General features: G+C 41.1%; 1 protein-coding gene across 7 annotated transcripts in view; it reads left to right on the forward strand.

Annotated features, from left to right (window-relative positions):
• LOC120416326 (tyrosine-protein phosphatase Lar) overlaps positions 1-12,212 on the forward strand; it is a 441,119-nt gene that overhangs the window by 333,712 nt on the left and 95,195 nt on the right. For 5 of the 7 annotated variants that reach the window (XM_052708558.1, XM_052708557.1, XM_052708560.1 and 2 more), the window contains 2 exons: positions 2,280-2,303; positions 10,252-10,352. In XM_052708558.1, coding sequence (XP_052564518.1) covers positions 2,280-2,303; positions 10,252-10,352 — 125 coding nt within the window. The remainder of the gene's footprint in view (positions 1-2,279; positions 2,304-10,251; positions 10,353-12,212) is intronic. The other 2 variants (XM_052708559.1, XM_052708562.1) reach the window with 1 other exon arrangement.

The following is a 12,212-nucleotide window of genomic DNA, read 5'->3' on the forward strand; positions in this document are numbered from 1 at the left end:
TTTTTTCTATTACTCTGTAGTTCAAACAGTGTTTTCAGACAGATTGTCAAATTTACGAAAATACAGACACATTCGCTTGGGATTCTAATCGCCAGTTTGACACTTGGTGTCAAATTGAGCATGAGCATGAGCATGAGAGATCACCCATGGTTGCCCCTCCGTTGCTGAACAGAACCGTAATATCCTTTCAGCACTACTGATTATAGGCTTCGACGATCTAGTGGTGTTTCCCTTATCAACAGCATGTATGAATGCGCTGAAAAGATAAAACACCATGATTGCTAAAACTAGATCAGTTGCGAATAGGTAACAGTCATTGGCCACCAACGGCGCTCGCCATGTCAGTTTGTAGACCTCGATTTTAAGGGACGGGAATGTTAGTTAGCGCAGGTTGCTACTAGGGCAGCTGATTTACTCTGTGCTTTCACCCCACGAGCGCCAGGAAAATGAAAACTTGTTAGTAGGATAGGGTGTTTGGTCAGGATTCATCATAGAAGATGATGATGCGACCCAAAATCATAGTGTTTGTTGAACGGTATTTTGTGTTATTCTCAAGGCAAGCAATCGGATGCTGCGGATGAGACATTTCCCGTTTATCTGTTGTTAAATTTTAAATGAAATGGTTTAGTCTTAGACAGCCGGCTGTGGAAAGATAGAACCAAAATCATTTGAAATTAATGAATGATCAAGGATTGAACAGTGCAATTTTTAACTTGAGATGATTTTACGAGTTTTAAATGATTGATGTTTAGTGAGGTACTGGTTAACGTTGCGAACGACGAGTTACAATGTTTATCGAGCTGAAATGGTATGATAGGGTTTTGTTGTTGTTGCACACCGACAACGGACGCAAAAAATTTTGCGACCCAACGAAAAGGCATCGCAAATCGAACTGGCTAGCTGTCATCGGGACAGCCAAAGCCAGCCGCACCTTCACACACACACACGCAGACGAAAAAAAAACGAAAAGCACACTGCGACGGACGCGAAAAATTTTGCGACCCAACGAAAAGGCATCGCAAATCGAACTGGCTAGCTGTCATCGGGACAGCCAAAGCCAGCCGCCCCAGTTTGACACTTGGTGTCAAATTAGTCACAAAGAAAGCTTCAAACTAGTGGCGCCACCAACGATACAAGCGGCACAACACTGAACTAAATTACGGTTAGCAGATATTTATGCTCAGAAATGGGATCCACGGCAAATTTGAAGGTTAAAAATCAAAAGCACACAATATTTCACAGTCCTGCACATTGCACACAAACCTTACACCAAGCACATTAAGCAATTATATCTTGATTTTTTTTTTGATTAGGTCCTATAAACAAATGTAAACATTGAGTGTATCCCTTTCACACCTTATGTCAAAGTCCATCGGAGTAAGCGGGATACACTCAATGTTTACTTTTGTTTATCGGACCTTATCAAAAAAAAGTCAAGATATGTTCCATTTCCTGTCAACTTTCGTATGCACATCCGTCCTCCCCCTTTGCAGCCCAACTTTGAGTAGCTAAATCCGATTCCTCCGGTCTCCGCCCCACACGGGGCGCCCCTCGCTCAGTACAATACAAACATACTTAGATAATTTTCGTTTACTTTTTTTCCTCATTTCGGCTACATCTCTCATCAATGAAAATAACCAAACAAACAAAAAAAAACAACCAAAACTGACAAATCCAACTCTCCAACCATGCGTGTCTCCATCATCCAAAATCAATCAAATCGAAAAATGAATGAAAATAAACTCGTTGAAATTTGACGTTTCGGCTGATTTTACTCGGGCAAATGCGATACATTTTTGTGTTTGGATTTTGTCAAAAACGTCGCGACGTCGCCCCCCTCGTAAATGTAAGTGACAAGTGTCTACGTCGAGCGCATTTTTGTTGAAGCTCAACTTTTTTGTAGAACTTTTGATTTCGATAGTGTACACAATTTTTTTGTTCCACAAACGTAGATGGTAGTGTCGAAAGTATTTTGTTTTGTATTTTGACAGATGAAAGCAACATTTTGTTCGACATTTTTTTTTTTGTTTTCAAATTGATCACACCATTTTTGTGTAGGTACAATTAGAGGAAAAGTTTTTTTTCGAGAACGATTTTTGCTTTCAATTTTATCTCGCCGCGCAATAAAGCTGCCAGCATGAAAGGTGTCACAACTTTTTTGAAACAAACAACATTCTCTCTCTCTCTCTTTTTCTCTCTTGCTTCGATCTTTCTCCCCTTCTTCCCAACGCGGCAAATCGAAAAATCGCACTAAAATCGCGAACAAAACCGAATCGCAGGTGATTCTGCGTATGGAGGCTCCAGTAAGTAAACGAACTTTTTTGGCGTAAAAACGTTTTTTCCACTTTCCCTAAGTAGAATTTTTCTAGGTGATATTTTGAGCTAAAGTTTTTTGTTTCGTGAATTTTTTATTCCTCCAACTTTTTTTTGCAATACCTGGCGGAACAATGAGAAGAATAATAAAAAAAAATCGAATATAAAATCCCAGAAAACATCACCAAGGAAAAAAGTGCAACGACAGCCGATTTTCCCTTTCCGCGAACAGCCGTTACTTGTTATTGGTTATTTTTCTTCAATTTTTATGTCCGTTCCGTTATCTATTTGCCCCGTTCAATTTACATTTCCATTTTCATAAAAAAAAGAAACCGGTAAAAGGGAAAGAGTGCCCGGAAGGAAAAACTTTTCCGCCGTGAAAAACACCGAAGAATCGTCGCGAATGCAACTTTCCCGTTTTGTTTCCCTTTTTTGCAAAAGATTTCTCCTTTCTTACTCTTCTTTTTGTTCGCTGTCTCAGTTGCTGTGTCTCTATTTGTGAATCTTTTACTAGTGCTGCTACGAGCAGCAAATATTCAATTTCCCAAAAGAGGAAAACTTTTTGTTCGGGCCAGACTCGGCCCCACGAATTCGACGAAGTTGGCACCACCCAAATCTTGGCGGGCCGGAGCGGAAAGCGACGATAGAAACTTTCGGCGGACTGTGGACTGTTGGACGTGGCCGTGGGCGAAGGAAAAACACCTTATTTGATAAACTAAATTTACTGAACTAAAGCGTTACATGTTATCGCGGTGACTGTTGAAAAAAGACTGCTGCCGTCAAACGCACGCGCGCGCCCTCGTTCTCCTTTCGCGCGCTTTTTTTTCCTCGTTCGATCGCAGCAACCGGGTGCCGTTGCGCGCAAACGTCACAGGATGGATTGCAGCAAACTGTCAAACCTCGTTGACCAGTGTTGCCGATCTTCTCGACGCGTTGGGGCTCCAACATCCTCCCCCCGGGCTGGGGGAACGCCCAGCCGAAGCTCTCTCCAACGCAGTCGCAGCGTGCGCGAACTCCGGACAAGTGACGGATATCCCAGCACCTCCGACGACAACCCAACCCAGGTGAGTCTCACTCAGTTCCGGGTAGTTGTCCCACATATGTACGAAACCTCGCTTCAGCAGGCGGAAGTACAAGGATGCACCGACAAGCATGTCAATGCGGTCTGGAATATGGAACTTGGGATCGGCCAACTGAACACCCTTTGGAATTGGCCAATCGTTGGCATTGACCTGTGACGCAGGAACCCTGCCTGTCACTCTCGGGACGACCAAGCACTCCACGTCCGCCGTGAAGGCGCTGTACCGGGACTGGAGCTGCACGGTTACTGACTCTTTGGTGTTTATCGTTTTGCCTCCGATACCGCAGATCGGGACGTGCGCTGGAATCCTTTTCAGGTTGAGACGATTCGCCATCGAGGTGGACATCAAATTTACCTGCGAACCGCAGTCCAATAGGATGCGACACGGCACAGGTCGGTTGTTTTCGTCGCGCAGATCGACGATTGCGGTTTGAAGCATCGGAGTAGGGCTGTCGTTCACTTTCGCTGGCGGAAGTGGTTCAACGAGTCGGCGCATAGCAGGAGCTGGTCTCTGCGGCGCGGTTGACTTCCGGTAGAAGTCGTGCAGTAGAGTGTGGTGTCTGCGTTGGCACTTACCACACGAGCTCTTTCGTCTGCATTTCTTAGCGCCGTGCCCAGCGCGCAGGCAGTTGAAGCAGACGCACTTTTCTCTGACCTTTTCCATGCGCTGGCACACCGTCAGACTGTGGAACGCCGCACACTTGAAGGTCAGATGACGTTCGTTGCAGAAATCGCACTTGGGTCCCGGAAGCGACGTGATAGCTGTGTTGGCGATCTGGTACGATTCATTGTTGGTTGGCTTGGAATCTGCTCGATGATGTTGCGTGGGTGCTGCCTCGTTGGTGCTATCGCATCGTTCCAAAACCGAAATACGATCTTTAAGGGTTTTAATCATCTCGTCGTACTTCGGCAGGACACCTTTCGCGACCGTAGACTCCCATACTTTCCTGGTTTCGTCATCTAGGGCGTGGCCCAGGAGGTAGACGACGAATTGTTCCGATACTCCAGTAAACTCTTGGCCGAGGTACTTTAGATTCTCGACGTTCCCAACGACGGAGTCCATCAGGGCCCGCAGTTCCAAGTGGTCTTGGCAGAACAGCTTCTTCACCTTGAGCAGACCTCCAATGTGAAGGTCCACCATCCTGCGCTTGTCTTCGTAATGTTCCGTTAGCTGGTTCCAGGCATGGGTGTAGTTCCCATCCTGGATGGTCTTGGCGTCTATGAACCCGGACGCTTCACCAACCAGAGCCTTCTCGAGGTGATACAGTTTGATCCGGTCAGACTCATTCGCCTTATCCACGACGTCGACGAACATCACCTTGAACTTCTCCCAGTTCTCGTACCTACCATCGAAAGATGGGATAATCCGTGGGAGGGGTTGTTGAATCACGATGGGCCGATGGTCGTTTCGTTCAGCGAGGGCGGACGATGCAGGTTGAACAGCTCCTACGTTCCAACCCCCGAGCGCCATCGCCAGCTGATCGAATAAGGCCTCGAACTCCACGGCCACCATCTTGTGCTCGGTCCGCTTCTCCGGATCAGCCCGGTAGATGCGTTCTTTGATGGCGGCGAACGCGGTGAAACAAGTATCCAGCCTCCAGCGGTGAACCTTCGCGGCAGCTTCGGTTCGCTCCTCGACGAGAGTCGCGTCGATCTTAACCTTGAGCTGATCGAGCACATCCTGCTGGTCTTTCCGAAGAAAGTGCAGGTTTTCTAGATCTTCTTCTTCCTGGGCTTCCTTCTTCAATGGTGTGCGTTGCACTTTGGGGCCCATTTTAACTTTTTCACACTTTTGCTGTTCTTTCGGGTCAGGTTTCACTTTTTTCACACTGGGTGACACTGTTTGTCTTTCCGTGGTCGGTTTTAGGCCGGTTTGCCTTCCCGAAGGTTCCACGGAACGGTCCGTGTGCCAAGGCCGGTATGCCTTGCACTTTCACTCGCGGCGGAAGCCGTTTGTAACCCGTAACACTGTTCGCGTTGAGGCCGGTTTGCCTCCTCACTTCACTAGTCTTTCCTCCGTCCACACCGGTAGTCCAATCCGGCTCGAAGGACCAATGTTCGGGCCAGACTCGGCCCCACGAATTCGACGAAGTTGGCACCACCCAAATCTTGGCGGGCCGGAGCGGAAAGCGACGATAGAAACTTTCGGCGGACTGTGGACTGTTGGACGTGGCCGTGGGCGAAGGAAAAACACCTTATTTGATAAACTAAATTTACTGAACTAAAGCGTTACATGTTATCGCGGTGACTGTTGAAAAAAGACTGCTGCCGTCAAACGCACGCGCGCGCCCTCGTTCTCCTTTCGCGCGCTTTTTCCGCTCGTTCGATCGCAGCAACCGGGTGCCGTTGCGCGCAAACGTCACAGGATGGATTGTAGCAAACTGTCAAACCTCGTTGACCAGTGTTGCCGATCTTCTCGACGCGTTGGGGCTCCAACACTTTTGTTTTAGTCTTATGGCGCTTTTTAGTTTTTCTTTTTGGCCCCTACACCTCACTTTTCCACCACCACCATCTGTGTGAGTGTGAATGTTTTGCAACATTTCCATTCCGGTTGACCCCCCTCCCCTCCTTCCCCTTCCCATTGCTTAAATCTAATAAGATGTTTATTTTATTTCAACGGATTTTTCCTCTGCTTTTCCTTTCGAGTGGGTCAAAATGGGAGTTTTCCCAACTCCACCAGCCAAAATTGGCGATGGTGGTCATCGTCATTGTTGTTCAATTTCATGGTGCCATTTCAGGGGTTTTTTTTTCTTCTTCGTTCACTCCTCTCCAAACTGCCGTTGCCGTTTCAGCAATTTATTTCAAGAAACCAATTCAAAAATTTACATTTATTCTCCTCGTAAACTGCTTGTCCATCCGCACGGCGAACGGCAAATCGGAGCACGATTTGTTCGGTGGAAGTGGACCCGAACAAAGTTGTTATGGGTGGTTTTATTTGCACCCAGCACAGAGTGCGAACAAGAATGTGGAGTCTGTGTCTTTGGATACTGTGAATCGGAAAAGGTCGAGCCGTTTGCGATTAGTGGTGGGCAAAGTGTTTGCATAGTTTTTCTCGATAATTGAAATGCCTTTGGAAGTCTTTTGGTTTTGTAGCAAAGCTATAGGAAAGCAGTCATTTAATTGTTGTTGTTGATACTCAAAATAAATCTTGAAACATATTTAATATATTACTTCTCGTGATTTACTTCAAGATTTTATCAAACGAAGCCCGTCATTTGTTTTGAATAAAAAATTTATATTGAAATTTAATTACAACCTTATAAATTCTCTACGTTTTTGCAAATCGATCTATTCGCATTTTTTTTTTTTCAAATATAACAATATTCAAGCTTCCCTTATGTCAAAAGGAACGATGGCACATTATCAGTTTTGTGGGAATATTTGAAATGGAATGGGGTTTTGATAAAAACTCTCCCAGAAAGAGTAGGCACATTGCAAACTTTTCAGTATTCATTTCATTTTAGAACAAAAAATATTCATTTCATTTTAGAAACTCTGGTTTCTGATTTTGTACCACCCTAAACATAAGTGAAAAATATGCCTTTTTAATTCATATAAAATATATTTGAAAAAATAAACAAACAGGAAGTTTTAATTAAAGTAGTTAAATATTAGAAAAAAAAATTCGCATGTCTGTTTTTTTTTCTTAAAAGTTTTAGTAAAATACTACAAAATTGACGAGGAAACCAAAGCGATCAGGAATTTGTTTCTCATGAGACTTTATTTGGAATATTTACAAACCCATTTTGTATGACAACCCCGCATAATTGTATGAAGATTTGTATAGAAAAACTGAAGCTGCAAATTGGTTTCTTTTGATATGGACACACTTTAAATCACATAAAAAAAACAAAATTGAAAATCCCAAATGAAATTGGTTAAATTCTAAAGACTTACTCAACTATAAAAAAATGATACATAATCAAATATATTAAAGGAACGACATTTCATTTCAATTTTTTTTTCTATATTTCTAAAATAAAAAAAAAATCAGCTTGAGTAGTAAAAAAATCTAGAATTTCTTCATGTGTCTGTTTTTTTTTTTCAGTGTTCACTACAACTTTGATGAGGACACCGAATCGATCAGAACATTATTTTTGTATCTGTAGATCAGTGTCGGTATCTGTAATTTGGAATATTTACATGCCCATTTTTCCATGTCAATGGTTTCTTTTGGCAAAAAAATGCACGGACAAACTTTCATTCTATGAAAAAAAACAATATTGAAAATGTCGAATATCATTAACCAATTTAGACTAAAAAAAAGCAGCATTTGGAGTATTCATAAAAAAAAATTGTTTGTAGGTATTCAAGAATATTCCATTCTATTATTTTATTTCATTTCGATGACCATAAAACGGGGTGACTTTGATAGCCGGCGTGACTTTGATAGGTTTGAGATTTTTCCGCTAAATGAAGAATACAAATAAAATACGTACGGAATGGTCTGGAATCATACTGACCGTGGTAGAGAAGTGTTCAAAGTACCTCAAGAAGAACTTTTCATAAAATTTTGAAAAGTTTAAAAAGTTAGTTAACTATAATTAAGAAAATGTTAATGAATAGCATTATTTAAATCTTCTCAAAGTGTCATGATTTTCTAAATGAACATGAATTTTGAAAGTGATGGTATATTTTACGTAAAAATAATGTTTGAACACCTTAAATCTGTTTTTGACAAGAAAAACTATGACTATCAAAGTCAAACTAAGAATTTTTCGCGTAACTTTTTAACTTTTTAAACAGTAAAAACTCTTTTTCAAAATTGGTGTATGGACCTTGTGTGGGCTATCCAGTACATGTTTTAAAAATAATTATTTTAAGATAAACCTTACCAGTTGGAAAATATTCCAAAAATAAATTGAAATCCTATCAAGGTCACCCCGGTTTACGGTATTTTCATCTTCTTTTATTAAATTCGAAGAAATTCATAGAAAAAGAACAAATTAGCATGTATTACAGAATTTTAGAGCCTTTTTACATGCACTTTAATCATAAAGATAACGAGGTCACTCTTGGCCAACTCAAGGAGGTATTAGACTATGACAAACGAATACACTAACTCACACTTTTTCGTGTTTGACAGTTTTCCAAACTCGCAAACTTGTTTGTGGCAATCAAATCAAAATGTAGGCAGGTTGACGTTTCTGCAAACAAATACAGGCAAAAGAAACAATGAAGGCAAGCTGTCAAAAAGTGCGAGTTTGTTTGTTTGTTTGTCATAGTCTTATACCTTCTTCACACAGCATTTGCCCCGACCTCTCTTCGATTTCCGTGAATCTATATCTTGTGACGGAGGGATGGGTACGACCCCTTTCATTCAGTGATTTGTATCGCGAACTGTGAAAGATCGAAAATTAAAAAAAAAAGCGTATTCCAAACAGATTTTTTTTTAGTTTTTAGATTACTTTTTTTAACTAAAGTAACGCTGCTATACTTTTTAGAGTGTACTAATCTTTTATAAAGTTGCAGGGCAGACAATTTGAAAAAAAAATATAAACATAGAGGCACGTGTATAAATCAGGTGGCCTTTTTTGGGGAAAACCGGCGAAAAACCACGCTCCGTACAAAAAAAATTAATTTTGTATATAGAAAAAACCACGCGGGGGAGGGGGTTGAAATTTTAATTTTGAATGCCACGTGGTTTATGCACGATCGATATGGGGTTTGTTTACATGTATTATATACATGTATTTTTTTCAAAGTTTGAAAACATAAAACTCAATAGTATGCTGCTGAAAATATTTTTTGGTAAGGTCAGTAAATTTTACAAAAGAATAAGCCACACACAGTAAACAAACAAATTTGATAAATTCTTGTTAAACAAAAAATCATAATAAAGTTTCATTAGAATCATAGCATAATAATGATTGTTGCTATTTTGATTTAAGCCTTTTATACCTGATTCTCAAAATATTATTTTATCATACGAAAAATATAGGCTTGTCTTTGATATTGGATCATCTGAACCATCAGAAGTTATGCGGTGAAAAAAATAAAATCACTTAATCCTTATAAATCCACATTAATAAGGATTAGTGATTTTTGATCCTTATTTTGTTTAAAGTTTTTAAAATAAATTATATACAAACGATAATTTTTTTTTAATAATAATTTTATTGCTTTCGGTTCCTTATTTTAAATCAATTGTTGTCTCTGAACAGAACTTACGATTTAATCTAATCCCCTTTCAACTTGAAACCTTTTGTTCACTTTAATTCTCAAGCCTTCTTTTCCTCACCTAGAGAATCCTTCTCAAAACTTGATCCCTCACCTGCGTCCCGTGTAAATAGAAGTATAAAAAGAAAAAAAATCCTGTATTCCTCACTGCCGTGTGCCACTCGAGTCAAAAGCACTAAAGTTGCACTTTTTACAGAGCAAATATATTGTTACCAGTAACTACTTCTTCCTCCCTGTACTAGCACCTAGTACTACTATAGAAGGTAGTGCCGTGTTTTTTTTTCTGTCTCCTTTCTCGGTGCTGTTTTATTCCCACCGGGGTACAAGAAAACGATTTCCTTCGTTCATTTCTTTTGCTATTATTTTGTTTCTGTTCCCATCGTCGTCGTCGTCGTTGCTGCTGTCGTTGATATTTTACGTTCCAGTCGAGTTCTGTCGAATATCTCTCCCCCTCACCTCTCGTTTCGTTTCAGGAAAAGTGTTTTCGCTGGAAAAAAAACCACCACCTCGAAAACTGTCTCACTGTTTTTCCGTTTCCCATTTTGTTTGCGTGCCATTTTTTTTTTCTTTCTCGCTCGCTCTTTTTCGAAACTATATTCTCAATTTCTCTCCACCCCTCGATTTTTCCAACCTGCTCACCTCACGAATGTTTTTTCCTTCCCCTCATGATCTTCTAGAAATGGAAAGTGCACCGAGGAACATTCAAGTGCGCCCGTTAAGTTCATCGACAATGGTTATCACCTGGGAGCCACCTGAGACGCCTAATGGACAAGTGACTGTAAGTTTTTTTTTTTCTTTTTTTTCTATTTTTTTGTAACTTCTTCTTTTAGAACGACCCGGAAACGTCCTGCCCAATTTATATCAACTGTGTTTGTTAGAAAAGCACCAGTACGTTTGTGTGTGTGTGGGTGTTTGTGCCGAAGGCTGACACTTTGTAAGTGGTTAAATATGTATGTTTGCCCCGGGGACGCCACAGTGGAAAAGCAAACATACATATACACTCGCGCACACATACACATGCAGGTACTGGGGATGCTGCTGACTCTTACGGAACATTAGCTTTGTCTATTCTGGGATCTTGTTATGGGAATCGATTCGCTTCATTTGTTATATAAGTCAATTTTGAAATGGTTTTGAAGTTTAGAATTCTTAGCAAAACAGCATTTTCAGGGTTCCGCTGTAAAAAATAAGCTTATTTGTGCTCTCCTATGGAGAAGTATGAATTGAGGAACAATCAAAAATCAAAAGTATTACCCACAGCGCCTGTCATGGTCGTCATTACGAAGCGACAGTCAGTGAACGCACACGAAGTTGAAACGAACAATAATCGAGCTTTACACTCAAGCTGTCGCCTGCCCGCATGCTCTTCTCTCTTTTTTGTCTCTTTGTTGCTCGCGTGGTGGTAGTGAGAGCAATCATTTGAATTCAGTGATCGTAATTTCGGTGGAATGTCAAACGAACGTGCTTGGCGCGAATGTATTTCTTATGAGAGTCAATTTACTGTGACTTCGCGATGTGCTCATGCGTTCGTATGTAAACGAAAGAGAGCAAAGAGACAAAACCAGATTGTCGTAGTGAAGGCGATCGAAGTCGCAAAGCAACGCAATCCATTTTAACGTCCCCCGGGTCTTTTGTGGTCTCTGTTGCAAGTTTCTGCTCATTTCTAGGCGTCCGAAGGTTATGTGTGGTGAGACCCAAAACCTCTTCTACGCAAATGGACCGACGTTTTACTTCCCCATCCGATAGAAGGTCGACAATCCCTAAAAATTTCGAACGGACATAAGCCCTGCATTATTTGGCTTTTCTGATGAGAAGAAATTTATTACAAAAGGTCGAAAAACATAAGGTCGAATGGATGAAAGGTACAATGCCAAAAGGTGGACAAAATGAATCTATGACATTTCCCCGAAACCCATATTACCGAAGGGACATTTCCCCGAATGCCACTTCCCCGAAAAGACACTTCCCCTAATAGTCATTTCCCTGAATTCCATTTACCCGATTTTCCCATTTCCCCTAATCGTCCACATCCCTGAATGCCACTTTCCCGAATGGGCCACAATCCCGAATGCCACTTACCCGATTAGTCATATCCCTGAATAGTCATTTCCCTGAATGCCATTTCCCCGAACGCGGTCAAGCGGAAATGCCCGGTGCCCCGGAGCGCGCGCGCTCCTGGGCACCGGGCATTTCCGCTTGACCGCGTTCGGGGAAATAGCATTTTATAAGAAAAAAATTGATGGCAATTTTTATCACATCAAATTACATATAATATTTTTTGAAAGGTTCGTATTGGCTCTGAATGATCAACTTTCTTTTTGGCTACATTCAGAACAGACGTAGCATTTTTGGAGGGAAGGGCTGTTGAAAGGTTTGGTACTATTCATTCAAATACAATGCATATTGTTACAGACTTTTTTATATATTCTCAACACAAATACTATTTTCTTATAGACCTGATAATAATAATGCAATAAAACTTTTGTTATTTTTTATGATTTAAAAAATATACCGTGCGATTTTCGTAGTACAGAACCCCGTTCACACTGATCATTTTATCCACATTGCTGGTTTGGGATTTGGCGAAAAGTATAATAAAAAAAAACTTTAAATAAAATTTGTACCAGCCTTATGTACC

Source organism: Culex pipiens, chromosome 2, assembly GCF_016801865.2.
Source record: "Culex pipiens pallens isolate TS chromosome 2, TS_CPP_V2, whole genome shotgun sequence".
Lineage (NCBI taxonomy): Eukaryota > Metazoa > Arthropoda > Insecta > Diptera > Culicidae > Culex > Culex pipiens.